Source organism: Cynocephalus volans, chromosome 4 (genome assembly GCF_027409185.1).
Source record: "Cynocephalus volans isolate mCynVol1 chromosome 4, mCynVol1.pri, whole genome shotgun sequence".
Lineage (NCBI taxonomy): Eukaryota > Metazoa > Chordata > Mammalia > Dermoptera > Cynocephalidae > Cynocephalus > Cynocephalus volans.
The window spans coordinates 149,861,248-149,878,974 of NC_084463.1; the positions used below are offsets into that span (position 1 = coordinate 149,861,248).

At 32.2% G+C, this 17,727-nt stretch overlaps 1 protein-coding gene across 1 annotated transcript; it reads right to left on the reverse strand.

The window, feature by feature from the left end:
• Positions 1 to 12,800: 12,800 nt before the first annotated feature.
• On the reverse strand, positions 12,801 to 13,779 carry LOC134376927 (olfactory receptor 1165-like). The gene has a single exon (XM_063095506.1). The coding sequence runs from the start codon at positions 13,749 to 13,751 to the stop codon at positions 12,801 to 12,803; it is 951 nt and encodes a 316-aa protein (XP_062951576.1). The 5' UTR covers positions 13,752 to 13,779.
• Positions 13,780 to 17,727: the final 3,948 nt, after the last annotated feature.

Genomic DNA, 17,727 nt, shown 5'->3' on the forward strand with positions numbered 1-17,727 from the left:
TAGAATTACTTTATGGAGTACTTTAGTAATCACTGTCCTAAGAAAATATAGCTTATTACTCAGCCATACTACTTTTCAGAATTTATTCCAAGATATTTTGGAAAACATTGTGAACATAAAAATGTGAATGTCTTTGAAATATATTTTAAACGACAAAAGACTGTGGACACCTAAATGCCAACTAATATGTATTTGGTAATAATTGATAGTATGTTGAAAAATATCTTGCCATATAGCCATTAAAATCGTTAGGTCATTTTTTATATATACTTATAATTCATTTATGCTTATTATCTCCAAAAGAGAATGTTGCAAAATACTGAGCAATAACTAACCACACAGTAGTCATTTGGACCACATTTACAGAAGTGAATTTGTATGTTCCTGTATAGTATAAGTATGAAAATACATTAATATTTCATGAAGATTCAAACAAAGAAGGTGGCAGTGGTTACCGAAGGTGGAAAAACTGATGTACTGAGGGAGAGACTTTTATTTAAAACTTCTACTTTGAATCACATCAGGTAAATGAATTATCCAATCAAAGACCATAATATTTAGTTATCATAAACAATTCTACTATAGAAATTGATGAGTAAGAATTGTTGGCATGATATCCACTTTATGACCAACAAGGTATCTGAAATTTTGTGATCACCAAATATCTATCTCAATCTCTATCTTTCTCTCTTTGTAGGTAGACTGATAGATACACATATTTGCATATAGAGAGGCCAATAGGTACAGGTAATATGTAGATAAACTTTGCATTTTAATAGATTTTTATCTTACATATTTAGATTTTTAGAGGTTTAATGTAGATATTATGGACCACATATAGTATATTACATCACAAATAACTGTATACTAATTCTTGAGCCAGATCGGTGACTTTCAGCCTCATTCTTAAGTATCCTAATTTTAGATGAATTACTATTGCTTTCTTGGAACAAAAATGTGGTGCATCTCTTTTCCTTTAATCCTTATTTTAACCATTTCAGGCAATGTTAATATTTTACACTCTTAGTTTCTTTCATGAAATCATAAGCTTTCAATCTATTTTCAGTTTTTGACTATAGTCAGTCTTTTTTGTATGTAATTAGCTAAGACTTCTAGAATGTTTTCATTATGCTCTATTGCGTAGAGTGTTATAGGGTGTTAAAATATGTCAACCTAAATAATAAACAGAGAGATTATTCAAATATATTAAGTATATTCAGGAGTGAAAAAGGAATTTGCAAATCTAGGATATGTGGTCTATGGGAACCATAGGCATATTGAAAGAGATTGAGGCAAAGTGAATCTTTCAAAGGTGTTGGATATCATTTTTAAGCACTGGTCCAGCATTACATTGTTAGGAGCACTGTTTCTGCAGAGGTTGTGTAGGCAACAGATAGAAAGTTTAAAGGAAATAATATTTTAAGAATAAACAAGATGAATACAAATCCAGTTTGCACAATGGTTTAGAAGAAAGGACCCAAGACAAAGGTTAACCAATTAAACAAATTAGAAGACAGTTGCAAACTGGCTGAGACTTGTTCTGGTTATTAGATTGTGCTCTTATTTTATGCAATCATCTCAATTTTTCCCTGAGGAATTTATCCAGACAAAGCATGTAATATTATCCATAGCAAAGAAACCTGCTTATTTAAAAAATAGGTAATCGAGATTATTTTTTTTTATCTCTATCCCCTGTCTACGTTGATTAAAAGCAGAGTGAGCCACAGTTGCATTAGGAATTAAAGTTACCCACTAGGTGGCCTAAGGATTTCTTAGCTCAAGTTTTGTCAAGTTTCCTGCAGTAGCTATTGACTGTGTAATTACAATTACACCATTATTCTGCCAAATGAAAATGGTAAGCATTAAGAGAGTTAAGAGTCTCGTTATGATATAGTCTTATTCTGATACTTTGGAAAAAAATGTTAACAGTGTGAGGTCATCAAGTTCTCATCTTGATGTGAAGTTTGAATGTCATTGGTTCTGTCATCAGGTGGAAGGAACCAACAATGAATTAAATAAAAGTCATAAAAACATCTTCTTTATCAGTTATTCAATCTCATATAATTAATTCTGTTCCTTTTGATGTAGATTAGTAGTTTCATTAGCTCTTTAGTTTCTTCATTAGAGTTCTGAAAATTTTATTTAGTCAATTGATCTTAAAGTTTTTGGAAACCTGTACATAAGAGTACTTTTGGATTTTTTAAAATATTCTTATTGCCAACATTTTTGGGAAAAAATTAAAACAAAAACTTCAAATTAAACAAAACAAAGCAAAACAGAATAGCCTTGATTAAAAATCTGAAAACACTTAAGCAATTGACAAAATAATTTAGTTATTTCTATTGCATACTGTATTTTAACAAAACAACCACAATTATAACTGACAGCATCACAGCAGGACCATCAGTCTTTCCTGGATTTCACATAATCTTTAGCACATTCACATAAATAACATATCCATCCTAATATAACTTTACAGAAGAATTAAGGAAGTTGATTATTTTATACCAAGAATATTGAGTAGACTCTCTGAGATGTTTTAGTAACCAGTGTGGGAAGGTAAATTAAGCAAACAAGCAAACAAAAACATTAAAATTATTCACCCATAAAAAAACAAGAGGAGTAGCTAAAATGTCATGAAATATTTGAAAGTCTGCATTGTAAAATACAGTAAATCAACTTTTTTTTTTCAAGTTACTCCAGAAATAAAAATATACCTATTAGGACCTAAAAATTATAAGAAAAATAAGTACTATTAAGGGACATAAGATAAATATTGAAATGTGGAATTGACAATGATGGTTAGTACTTTGGTTTGTTTCAATGACAGGTTGTGAAGAGGAACCCTTAGATGTGAGGACGGGAGCTTTAATGTAAGGACCAAACAGTAAAAATAGTAACAATGAAGACTAAACATAAGACAAGTGAAAATAGTCAGGGTTTATCTGCATTTCACCTGCACCAAGTTTTGTCTTAATTTTGATTTAGTGTCTTCCAGGAGGGGCACTTAGTTTCTATTAGGCTGAGAATGATCTAACAATTCTAGGGCTCATAGGTTTATCCACACCTCCTCTTCCTGGTGTTCTTGACCATCTACATAGTCACTGCATTGGGGAACTTGGGCATAATTAGAGTCATAAGGCTCAGTTTCAAACTTCATACATACATGGACCTTTTCTTCAGCCATCTATCCTTTTTGGATTTTTTTATTCCCGTTATTTACACTCAAACTGCTGGACATCTTAGTTGTGGATGACAGAACATTCTTTTTCACAGGATGCATGATTTGATTTTTGTTTGTTTGTGTACTTGTGATTACAGAAATATTCATTTCAGTTATGATGACCTATGACTGGTTTGTGGCTATTTGTACCTTCTCCTCTACACCGTTGCTATGTCTCAGAAGCTCTGTACTCTCTTGGTAGCTGGAACTTACATTTGTAGTGGACTCTTTTTTCTGAGAGTCCCATATTCTTTATAGAACACTCATACTGTGGATTGAACATCATAGATGGCCTTGGCTGTGAGTACTGTGTCATCCTCTCTTTATCCTGCTGGCTCCTACTTCAGCCAGAGGGTGGGGTTAGTCACCTTTAGGTTTAGTGAGGCTTACATCCTCCTGATTACCCTCGCCTCTTATGTATTCATAGTTGTCGCTATTATTAAGATGCCTTTTTATGGGTGAACTCTAGTAAACCTTCACTACCTGTGCCCCTACCTGAATGCCATCATCATTTTCCATGGCATCATTCTCCTTCTCTACTGTGTGCCCAAATATTATGAAAGCTCATGGCTCCTGGTCAAAGTGAATAACACTATGTTATTCAAAGTCATGATCCCCATGCTGAATTTCCTTACCTTCAGCCTTAGACAAAAAGATGTGAAAGAGACAGTCAGGAGGTTAATCAATTATTAACTGCATTCTAACTCAATATAATTCAAATAAATGTATACTTATTTATGTCCCAAATGTGTTCAAATTTTTGTATACATTGTTGGTGATAGTCCAGCTTTATTTAAAGAAAATCAATTATGTTTGAAATCAATTAAATATTTCATGTGCCATTGTTTTTCGTGTTCACAATGTCTTACAGTTATTTCTGGTTTAATATACCTGTAATGCATTCTGATTTACTTCGTCTCAGAAAGTTTCATAAAGAAATATATTTCAAAATTTCTTCTCTGGTCTCTATGGAAGTCAGGATTAAGAAGAAGTTGTTATTATGCAGGGATTTATGAAAAATGAGACGTGTTATGGTTTAGCTTTAAATTGTTATCAAAGTTTTGCAAACACTGTTGATGACTTTCTTTACTGGATCCATACTCAGGTCTTCATGACCTACTCTTATGACTCAAGGTCAAAAAATATATATATATATATGTATGTATATATAACATATACATATACATATACATATAATACACATATATATACATTATATATATATGTATGTATATATAACAGAGAAAGTAGGAATGAGGAATGGAGAGGGCTCCCAATGAGAAACCATTCTCTGTTTTTCTGTTTTTATGGAATATGCTTTTACGTTTTTCCTTTTTTCTCCTTCATTTGAGTCTTTCTTAGGCCACTTATATTTGAAAATGGAATGTTTTCTTTACCAGTCACTGTCTCATTTCCTCATCTAAAAAACAGAAAATGTGGCTGTTTCGTAACATTTATTACAAATTATTAACATATATGTGAATACTAAATGCTTAAAAGATTTCTTCCGCTTATTAAAGATTGAATAATTATGACCTACCACTATGAATTTCACTAAAATTCAATTACATGAAAAGGAAGACTAAAAAGAATAGAAGAATAACAGGGAAACATATCTTAGTTCATGGCAATTAGACATGACTCAACAGAGCCATATCCACTGGGGACATTAATAGTGTGTTTTTGTCCTGGTATTTCATATTTTAAGATAGTGAGGAAAAAATAGTAGTAGTAAGTTTCCTCATTTAAAGTTTACTGAGCTGTCACTCCCAGTTCTGTATGACTATTTTGGTTACCTTTTCTAGGAATACCCTACAGGTAGTAGGAAATGGTACAAACAGTGAACAGGAAGTGGAAAACTTAATCAGAGGCATGCTGAAAACAGAACTCTCTTTCCCAATTCCCTTCTAAATTTTCCATTTGTCTTAGATCCAAATTTCCACCAAGATTTGAATCCATCAAAACAAAATCTTTAATTTCCCCTTTTTTCTCTGGCCTTCTCACCAGAAGTCCAATATCTTTTATAGACTTATTTACTAAAGTGTTTTTTTTATTCAATTAATCAAATTTTGAAAATCATTTCCCAAAAATGTAACTTTTTATAAAAATCATTATAGATTATAATTAGACAAAAGGAGTTTTATTCAAATAATATGCCACTAAATGTACCAAGAAAATTACATTGATTCTCATTACATTAAAAAAAATCATAGCATAGAGTGACAGACTTAGAAATTAAATTTAGGTAATATGTTATGTATTTTAAAACTAACGGCATGACCCTCGGCAATCACACCCTAGAGAATCTTGACTGGGGGACTGCAATGAGCTATAAACAAGACAATTGGAAGAAAATCCCTTCTTATTAAGTTATAACAGCATAAATTTTCAATCATTTAATCATATGGGAAGGTGCTGGCCTTAGAAAAATAACAATAACAATCAACCAGCAATTTTTTACTCTCATGCATGCATAAAATATATACATAACTTGATGTCTTTCTTTAATGCAGGAAAATTTTAAGAGATTATTTCTTCAAATATGACTTCTTTATTTTTTTTTGCCATCAACTTCTGGGTCTCCAATTAAATATATGTTCGCTCAAGAATTGTATCTTCTATCACTCTGACCTCTTATGTTTTTCTATTTTTTGTTTTAGTCCATTTTATTCTATTTTCTCCTCTGATATATCTTTCATTACACTATTTCTCATTTCAACTGTGTTTAATCTGCTGTTAAAACTTTCAATTATATTATTAACTTTATTTAAAATACTTTTAAAATAATACTTTTATTTAGTTATTTTTTAATTACCCTAGTACATTTTCATGATTCCCAGTTCTCTGTAAAAATTTATTTTATTTTTTTAAATTTGTCTTCGTAATCATAGGGTGTATAGTTGATTCACAATATACGTGCAACAATCCAAATTTTTAGACATTGTAATTTGTTTTACCTCATATTCCTTATATTGCCCTGTCTTTTAATGTGCTTTATCAATTTTGGTTATGTATCAGATATCACCTTCAAAAACTCATGAATTGAGGTCTTCAATGATTTGATCTTCACCATGATTGTATTGTTATGTGTTTCCAATAGGCATTTAGAACACAAGCAGTCTAGTACAACCTTCATCCAATTTCCAGGATTAAAATTTCCCAAGCCACTTAGGTAAGCAACATCTCAGTTTCAGACTGACAATGTTAGGGTTTATCTCCTGATCACTTTAAATCCATGACTTTTTGTCCAGAGTCTGAATCCACATTAAGGAATGTTTTCTCTGAGTCTTCAACTTTGAGTATCCTTAAGTTGGACCTTTACTTGTGGACACAGGAGGAAGAAAAAGTGTAGCTCAGCCTTTTAGCAAATGGCTCTAGAAAAAAGTAGTCAAAGGTACCTCAAACATCTAATTGGAATCCTGGCTTTTCTGTGAAATTCACCTACTATAATTATTCTTGAAATATATAAAACAATTTTTTTAACTGCCTGTATCTGGTAACTGATTCTCACATAGATTATTAAAAATTACTGTCTCAGTAAGAAGTACAGCAAAGTCTATTACTCAGGGCAATTGAAATTTGATCTTGGAATGTTCCTCCTGATAATATGACCACAGACCCCACTGCAAAAGAACAGCTCAGAGCCTTTCTTGTCTTAGTTATTCATGTAGGTGTCTGAGTGCTTTCAGACTCATCTCAAATTGCATATACATGAGTGAAACAGCAGGAGTCAGAATTTCTTAGACCCCAACCATACCACTCTGTAGAACTTTAAGATTCTAGAGAATGTCATGGATGTTTCTTAGCCATATACTTTAACTTTCAGTAATAATACTGCCTTTCACCTCAAATTGTATCTTTTCAGCTATTAGAAACTGCCCCTGATTTTGTATAGTTGTTGAAGCTCTCATTAAGATTAACAAATAAGGATAGTTGATTCATTTTGTACTAACTGCTAAAGACCAACTTAATGAGAGTGATGGCTCAGAGAGCAAATACTTGAAGAAATAGATTTATTTTGCAAATAAAAACAATATAATTTATTGACAGATGTTTTTGAGAAGCTACAGAATATGGAATAATAAATGTTATTTTTCCATTGTTTAATCCACTAAGTAGATGTGGATATCATTTACTGACATGAAGACTGGTAGGAGGGACAAGTTTATTGTGAGAATTGGTGATTGAAAAGTGCATTTTATTATCCTTGGTCTTCGCAGCACTCAGTAATGGAAAAATGCAGTTAGAAGTACATTGAACTTTTTCTTGATACTCAGAATTATTTGAACACCTTTCAAATATATTACATTGATACTCAAAAAATGAGTGACACATACAGTTTATAGTAATATTTTCAGCATCTACTTGCTTAAAGTCTGATAGTTTTTCATAATTAAACTCCAAATCCTCATTTGATTTGAAATAAAGTTTTAAGTTGAAACAAAATGCTGTCTTTTCTATATCTTATTGAATCATAAGAGTTGGTTATAAAATGAGTATTGATCAGGTCAAGTAAGTCATCAAATGTGTTTAGTCTTTAATCTTTGGTTTGACACTTTCCTATAATAAAATATGACTGATGTTCTCCATCTAGTTAACATTAAAATATGTTCTACTTCAATAATCATAAATATTCAAATTAAATCTACAATAAAATATTTTGGACAGAGCAAACTAGTAAAAATCATAAAGTCTGATAATAGTAAGTGCTTCTGAGGATGTGGATCATAACTTTAGGACTTGTAAACATTGCTATTAGGAGTATAAATTAATACAAACAGTGAAAAATTGACAGATAATAAGAGAAGTAGTGAGCTAAAGGGTACAAAACTAGGCTATTTACCCCAAGTGGATCACTGCGCAGGATATTGTAACAACACATTCTACCAAAAAATTGCACAAGTAAATTTAAAAATTGAACAAATTTAAAATTTAAAATAAATGAAGGGGAAAAAATCCTAAATACAGACAACTTCTTTTTAATCCTGACTCCCAGAGTCCAAAGTAGAAATTTTGAAACATATTTCCTTATGAAACTTCCTAAGATGAAGCGAATCAGAATGCATTGTATCTATATAAAACCAGAGATATTTGTAAGACATTCTGAACATGACAAATAATGGCATCTGCAACATTTAATTGATTTAAAACATTATATAATATATATATATATGTTTGTTTGTTTGTTTATTTGTTTGTTTGTTTGTTTGTTTATTTATTTATTTAAAAGAAAGCTACAATATTGCCAACAATGTATAGGAAAAACTGAACACAGTTTGAACAGAAATGTATATACACATTTAATTGAATGAATTATATTAAGTAAGAATGCAGGTTGCAGTCGATTAACCTCGTGAGTGCCCTTTTTGCATCTTTGCTGTTAAGGATTTAGAGAAGGAAATTCAGAATGGGGATTACAACTCTAAACATCGCAGTGGCCAGTTTGACATAGTGGAGAAGGGGGATGATCCCATGGAAAATGGTCACAACTGTCAAGTGCAGGGTACAGGAGGAGAAGTCTTTTTTTGTATTAAGCAGAAATAAACCACCAGTTATTTCACAATGAGGAAAACCAACAAAAAGAAAAATGGTACTAAAAAAGTAACAAAAACATCCGAACACCCTTTTTTATGTGACAACTTTATATTTGGTGGCCTTGGATAAATGAAAGAGCATTTATTTGTGGCTAAACAGGTTTTGACATTGACTTAAAATTCTTGGCACAGTCTAGTGTGGGACCAGTCCTTCAAGGCGGAAAGGATCATTCTGGCACTGAAGGACAATTTCAGCCTAACTACAAGAGGATTTATCAGTGATAGTTTGGGAGAAATGTTAATCAAAGGGGGAAATGTGTAAGCTGACAGAATCATAATATAGTCACTTGTGTCAAATTATAACAAGAAAATAAAGCCAAGAGGTTAAGAAGGGAGGGCCCTCACACACATGCCTATGATAAATGGTTCTCACATACATGTGTCTGTAAGAAAGACCTTTATCAAGGACTTTTAAAACTGGAGCTTGCTGCATGAATCAAAAGGACAGATATCCAAATGCACAAGAACACTTCCCTGTTTCTTATTAGACACATACTGTCTTCATTAATAAACTGCTGTCAACCCCTGTGATAAGCCCCTGTAATCAATGTTCCCTTTGTTTAAAAACAAATGATGTGTACATTTCCCCTTTGCCTTTAAAAGCATTTCTTTGTGTCAATCTCTTTGGATAAGCCTATAGTGTCCATAGCCCACGTATCCCAGATTGACAAATCCTCTGTGCACTCCCCAATAAACCTATTATCATTGGACTATGTCTCTGTTGGTTTTTTAGGTTGAAATATTTTTAACCCATTTAACACTCCACAAAATATAGCATAATGAAAACTTTCCAGAAGTAGACTGACTACTTCCTATAGGTCCAATATAATCTGATTCCTGAAGTAATATACAGGTATTTGTAGTATAATATGCTATATGTAGTCCACAGTATACACACTAAACATTTCAATATCTAATTATGCAAAGTGCAAATATATTAATATACAGTTTATCTGCATATTATCTGTTCGTAAGAGCATCTATATATGTAAATATGTGTAACTATCTATCTGCCTACAAAGATAAGGAGATGAAGACAGACAATTGGTGATCATAAAATTTCAGATACCATGTTGGTCATAAAGTGATATAATACCAAGTTTTTTAAGTCATCAATTTCTACATTAAAATTGTTTGTGATGAATTAAATGTAATGATCTTTGATTTGATAATACACTTATCTAATGTGTTTTAAAATACAATTTAAAAAAAAGTTTCCCACATTCTACTCACCCTCAATCTATCAGTTTTTCCACCTAAGGTAACCACTGCCACCTCTTTCTTTCTTTGTTTATTTGAGTCATCAAGAAATAGAAGTGCACATACATGCTCATCCATAACAGCAACATACATAGTTACTTCTTCTATAAATGGTATCTGAATTACTACTGTGTGGTTCTTGCTCAATTTTTCTGCAACATTCTATTTTGGAGATATTAAATATAAAAAATAAATAAGTATATATAAATAATGCCCTAAATTTCAATGGGTATATGGTATATTTTTTTTCAAAATACCATGGTTTATTACCAAATGCATATCAAGTGGCATTTTAGTGCCTCCAGTCATTTGTTATTAAAAAATAATGCTTCAAGGATATCCACATTTATATATTCACAATTGCTTTTCAAAATATCAGTGTGAATTATCAGAAGTAATATTGCTGGGTCACAAACTACATTTTCTTTGGATGGTGGTTACTAAATTACTCTCTAAATTGATTATAACAATTTGCCTTCTCACCAGCAAGTATGAGAGTCTCTGAAGATTCACATCACAGAACCCCTTTAAAGAAAAACTTGTCACGCCAGCTGTCAATTCCTTCAAAATTGGCCTCCTCACCGTTGAGCCAGCGTGCCCACTTCACTGATTAGTCATGAGTATAAATGCCTGATCCAAGGGGGTCATTTCAGACACTCTTAGGTGTGACAAAGCTCCCCACAGTACAGGGGAGGCTTTGCTAGATTTATCACAGCCTGAATCAGCCCTGTTTTCAGCTCTGTATCCACTCACCACGAAACAAATATAGTGATGTGGCAAAAATAAGTCAAAATAAAACAATGTAGATGATTTTACTAATGTGAAAAAAAGAGAAATCTATCCCCAAAAAACCTACAGCAAACATTTTCAATATGAAATCAAAATGATTTTCCTGTAAAATCAGAAAGTCAAGGATGCCCACATTTACTAGATAATTTAACATTATATTGAAGTTTCTAGATATTTAAATAAAGCAAGAAAAATAATTAGAAGGAATAACATTGGAAAGAAAAAATTGACAGTATTTAATCAGAGTATGTGATATACATATTGAAAATACAAAAAAAGTGTACAAATAAATTATAAAATTAGTCAGAGATTTTGTTATAGTTGACAGAAGAAAAATAAATATGAAAATGTACTGTACTAAAATCTACCACGTTTTCAATGGACTTGAGAAATAGCATTAAAAAATGTCATGCATTCTGTTATTTATTTAATAAAATATGTGAAAAATATTTACAGAAAAGCATACAATAAAATGTTTATTATAAAAATTTAATTAAATCTAAATTAAGAGAAAAAGACATAGTAAGCTCATGGTTTAGAAAACTTGGTGATGCAAACTTACTACTTCTTTTTAAATATATTTATAAATTCACTGCAATGCTAGCATTAATGCAAATAGGTATTATGCTAAATTTTGATTGGAGAGGTGAATTTCCAAAAATATCCTAATTACACTGTAAGAACAATAACAAATTTTTAGGAGTTGCCCTACTGGATATCAAAACTTATTAGTTATATGTGCTTCTGACTATAAAGCAAGTAGAATAATACATAGAGCCTAGACATTGACTGATATGTATATGAATACTGACTTATGAAAATTATAAAACTGAAGAAAAGTGTATAATGGAGTATCTATTTAATAAATATTGTTGGGACAAATATACATTTGTAATTTAAAATACCAAATAGGCCTAATCTCATATTACACCAAAAATTGATTCTAAAATTATCATAAAAAATGAATGTAGAAATCAATATAAAAAGACAAAGTAAAATTGAGAATACAAAATAAAAGAAAGTAAAGTATAATATAAATGACAGATAATGTATAGAATTTGGGGCAATATAGCACATAAATTGTGAGACTATATCTTCTTTACTTTGGAGGAAAGAAATATTTCTTAAATAGAATATTAAAAACATTGCACTGTATAAATGGAAAATTTGATGAGTGGTGTTTCACTACAAATCAGAAAAACTGTGCACCTAAATACAACATCGAGACAGTAAAAAAAAACAAATCACAGTAGGGGAGAAAATTAAACACATATATGACATAATGTAATATATACTCTATTATTCAATTTATACAAATTTCAAATAGATGCAAAATTAAAATTTTTACTTTCAGAACCTCTACTTAGAGGTTGCAGCTCAAAAGGATAAATGTTCTGAATAACACAATCCCCACAGTGAATTTGTGCTGGGTGAGCACAGTGAACATAAAAGGGCTTATGTGTAATTCGTAAAGTGCTGAAATGTTCTCTCTTTTCTTATTTGGAAGAAGTCATAGAGGATTATTATTCAAAAATACATATATAAATGGTTGTCATAATTCAAATGACAGAGAGAGAGAGTGAGTAGAAGGGAAGGGCAGCATGCAAGGGTAAAAAACTTACAGTTTTGAAGATTAGAATATGGAAACCTTTAAGGACCATTATTTTAGCCTATTCCATTATGGAAGAAATATAAACATAATCTTCTTTTTTTTTTTTCCTTTTACTGACAGCTGATAGTTAAAACATAGTGAAATTTAGTAATTATGGATATATATATATATATATTATCTGATACACTGAATCAATTTTATCCCATTATTGGAAGAATAAATAACCATCTATGCAATGCATAAAGCACATTTTAAAAAATAACTAGGAACCGTGTATTTGTGTGTACTGTGTGTTTGTATCTGTGTTTGTGCATGTGTGAGATTACACTGAGTGAGATAGCAGTTTGGTGTGAATTAACTTCCTGATGGTCTCCTTCACATCCTTATTTCTAAGGCTGTAGATAAGAGGATTTAGCATAGGGATCACAATGGAGTAAAACACAGTAGCTACTTTAACGAAGAGCCTTGAGCTTTTGGAGTTGGGCAAACAGTAGAGAAGGAGGATGTCCCCATGGAAAATGGTGATGGCAGTCAGGTGGGAGGCACAGGTGGAGAAGGCTTTCCTCCGAAGTCCACCTGTGGAAGGCATCCTGATGATAGTGACAACAATGAAGACATATGAAGTGAAGATGATCAGGAGACTACAAACTTCACTGAATGTAGAAATGACTAACATCACCATCTGGCTGAAGTAGGTGTCAGAGCAGGATACAGAGAGAACAGCAGAATATTCACAGCCATAGTGATTTATAACGTTATGTCCACAATAGGATAGTTCCAGGAGAGAACATGTGAGTGTCAAGGAACAGAGTCCACCCCATATGTAAGTTCCAGCTACCAGGAGAGCACAGAGCTTAGGAGACATAGCGACTGTGTAGAGCAGGGGGTTACAAACAGCTACAAACCGGTCATAGGCCATCACTGCTAACATGAGCATTTCTGCAAGCACAAGTGCGCAGGCAAAGAAAAATTGTATTAAGCATCCTTTGAAGGAGATAGTTCTGTCTTTCACAATTAAGATTTCTAGTAGTTTGGGTGTGACTACACTGGAATAAAAAAAATCCAAAAAGGAAAGATGGCCAAGGAAGAAGTACATAGGTGTATGGAGTTTGGGATTGACCCTTATGATCCCGATCATACCCAGGTTCCCTACCACAGTGACAGTGTAGATGGCCAAGAACACCAGGAAGAGGGGTGCCTGGAGGTGTGGGAACTCTGAGAAGCCCAAGAGGACAAAAGTGGCTCCAGCACTCTCATTTCCCTCATTCATCATTGCAGATCCTGTTGGAGGAAATCAGAGAGTTCACCCTGAGCAGCCGGATATGAGACAGTAGGAATGAGGGGATGCAGACGGCTCCCAATGAGAAGTACCACCGAGTGATATACAAAATATGCACTCATGTTTTATTTTTTGGCATTTTTGCTGCCTCATTTGAATTTCTCTTTGGCCACTAACTTACTTTTTGAACATGGAATATTTTATTTACCCATCTGTAACTCATTTCCTATTGCATAAAAGTAGAAATGTGATTATCACATAAAGTGCTTTTACAGATTGTAAATATATATGTGCACACTAAATACTTGCAGTATTTCTGCCCCTTATTAATAATTAAATAATTATGAACTTATATCTGAATTTCACATAAAATTCTATTACTTGTGAAGGAAGAATATGACAAATTAAAGAATAACAAGGAAACACATCTTAGTTCGCGGCAATAGGGCAGATTACAACTGAGATGACTCAACAGAGCCTGACACTGGGGATTTAAACAGTGTGTTTCTATGCTATTACTTCATATTTCAAAACATGAGGGGACAATAGTGCCAGTAAGTATTCTCTCTTAGAGTGGTGCTGAGCTGTCACTCCCAATCCTGTATGAATATTTTAAAGGGTTAGCTTTTCTACAAATATCCTACAGGAAGCAGGTAACTGTGCAAATTGATAAAGGGAAGTGGAAACCATTATAAGAGGCATGATAAAAGAAGCTTTCTCTCCTAATTCCCTTCTAAGTTTTCCATCTGTCTTTGATTCAGATTTCCACCAATATCTGAATCCATCAGCACAAAATATTTATTTTCTCTTTTCTTTTCCCAGGCCTTCTTTTTTTCCTTCTGATTCTCTTTTAATCTCAGCTTCACACTGTCAGAAAGTCAGTCAGAGGAAAATGAAAGAGATTTTCAAACTATTCTGCTATATTTTTTCCCACCCCAACACCCACTACCTTGTGAGATAACCGTGGATCTTCAGTCAGCCTTCTCTCACCCTGCAAGACTGACATTTTTTAGATTCTATTTTAGCATTGTGTCAAATCCTTATACATTTTTTCAAAATGTCCTTCTTACAATACTCTTGAAATCTAAACACTTGTCTGGATTTCCATAGTAATAATATCACTGCATATCCAGACTCTTCACTGCTTTTCCTTTTATTTCACTCAAACCAACATTTTCAATCTTTCATGCACAAACTTGTTATTTCATAATGTAATACCTTCATTAAAGTATCTCTTCGAACTTGAATGACCTTTTCTGAATCAAAGTCTAAGCACTCTTACCTTTTAATGACAAATTCCAGGCAACTCTCTTTCAGAAATCTTTGGTGATTTATCTGGACTTCAAAGTTATACTGCTCTGAATGTTTCCACCTACATGGTTTTAAAATGACAATTGTTATACCAAGTCTTGCATATTTATCTACAGTTTTATAAGTTTTTCAGTCTTCCCTTAAAAGATTGTCAAAATTTGAGAACAAATAATTAATTAAATCCCTTTAATATTCACTGTGGTAACTAAATCTTATTACAGTACATAAATGAGTTTCCAAGGAAAATCCACATTAACTTTCTTAAAGTAAACAAAATAGAATTCATTGCCCTTTATTCTTATTCCAACTTAATTATTTGTATACCCCTGCACTACTACTAAGCTCACTTCAGAATTTACCACATCGGAATTAAAATATAGCACTTAGATTTACAAGTCACTGCTAATTAGTCACTTGTTAGACTAACAAGGAATTCAGATATCCTTTGTAGACTTATTTACTAAAGGTTTCTTTGATTTAATTTTTGAACATTATTTCTCAAAAATGTAAATTTTTATGAAAGTTGTTCTCCTTTATAATTAGTCAACAAGAGTTTCATTTAAAGTATATGGCACTGCAGGTGCAAAGCAAATTACATTTTTTTCTCATTATAAAAAATTATCATGGACAGCATAGAAACCCTTTAAAGAGTAAGAGAGACTTGGAACCTATATTCAGGCATATTGTTGTATATTTTATTTTATTTTATTTTATTTTTTTTTTTTTTTTTTTTTTTTTTTTTTTTTTTTTTCTTTTTCGTGACCGGCACTCAGCCAGTGAGTGTACCGGCCATTCCTATATAGGATCCGAACCCGCGGCTGCTGGGAGCATTGCCGCGCTCCCAGCGCAGCACCCTCCCGAGTGCGCCACAGGCTCGGCCCTATTGTTGTATATTTTAAAACTAACTGCAAGACCTTGAGGAATCAAGCCCTAGAGAATTTTTAGTGGAATTTGCAATGAGGTACAAGCCACACAATTTGAAAAAAAGTGCCTTCCTCCTAATTTAGAATGCAATTAATTTAAATCATGTAATTATATGGGAAGGTTGAACATGTTGATTATTTGGTCTTTGAAAAATAACAATACCAATCAACCTACAATTTGTTTCATTATGTATTTATTAAAAACATAAAACTTCCAAAATTCCCAATCCTATTTCCAATACGCCAACATATTATGATTAGTAAATAGAGCTTCTTCAATTTCTCTTAGCTTTCCTATTTTTGGATGTCTGATTGTTTCTGTAAATAACATACTCAGCATCATTTTGCATGTAGCCCTGACACTGTGCCCTTGTCACTTACTATTTTATCTTATTTTTTAAAATTTAAACTCATGTTGAATAGACATTGTTCAGTGAAGCAATTGGTATATAAAATGAATAATATGGTGTATTAGTTTCCTGTTGCCTAAATTCCATAAGAAACTCTGTCAGAAACTCTAGAGGTATGTATCTTTACAAATCTATGTTAACGTGCAAATTTTTAGACAAATTCTTCCAAGCTATATTCTAAGAAAAATAGTATAACTTTATTTTAGTTCTTGAAAGATACTTTGGCTCAGTGTAGACATCAATAGATGATATCTTTTTTCAATCCCCTGAAAATATCGTTTCACTATCTCATCTTCCATTTTTCTTGGTTGGAAGTTAACTATCAGTCAAATCGCCACTTGGAGGGTTAACTTGCATTTATAATTTTTGCTCCTTTTAATATGTTTTTCTTATTGATTTTTTTGTGTTTTCTACAGTTTTCTACTATCATGCATGCATAAAAATGTAATGATGTTTTCCTTTATTTCAGAAAACATTACAACAATTATCCCTTCATATATAGCTGTTTCTTTATCTTTTTTTTTCCTATCTACTTCTGAGTCTCCAATTAAATGCATGTTAGTCCAAGCATTGTCCCATCAATATCTCTTACTTTATATGGTTTTCCATTTTTTGTATTACTCCATTTTATTCTATTTTTCTCCTGTGATAAATCTGTCAGTAAATTATTTCTCTCTACAGCTCTGTTTACTGTGCTGTTGAGACTTTCATTTAAGTTCCTAACTTCATTTACTATACATGGAAAATATTTCTTTTTACTTCTCTATTTTAAATCACCCTTCTAAATTATCATGATCCCAATTCCCTTATGTTCTCATTCCAGGACCCCTGGGGAAGGAACACTCTCTGCTGGTGGTGTATTGATCCCCAGGCAGAAAGTATAAGCTGAAGGAGAAAAAATTCACACCACACAGAGGCATGTAAAGCTTCTTCTGTGATGTAGTTTACAACAGTTCCACTCATTTGGCATTATTTAAACCTAGTCACATTGGAATTATCCTCTCTCTGTCTACAGGGAAGCATGACTAAGATGAAGAAAGAAGTAGTAATGATGAACAAATAAAACAATCTGTCATAGACCCTAAACTTGTGTCATCCACAGAAAATGAATTGCAAATGACCCAGAGAGAAAAATACAAAGAAGAATAAACATCCTTGAATAAGATATAGAAGAGTGGCTTTTTGACCTCAGGAGTAGACAAATAATCTTAAACAATTTCAAAATAATTAGAAAAGTAGTATATTTAACTAAGTTAAAATTCAAACTTCTTATCAAAGGGCTTTAAGTAAGTAAAAGCTAAAGCCAAAATGCACATATATTTTCAT

Bases quoted from the DNA above. Each gene is read 5' to 3' on its own strand.
- LOC134376927 (XM_063095506.1), bottom strand. From the start codon at position 13,751: ATGATGAATGAGGGAAATGAGAGTGCTGGAGCCACTTTTGTCCTCTTG.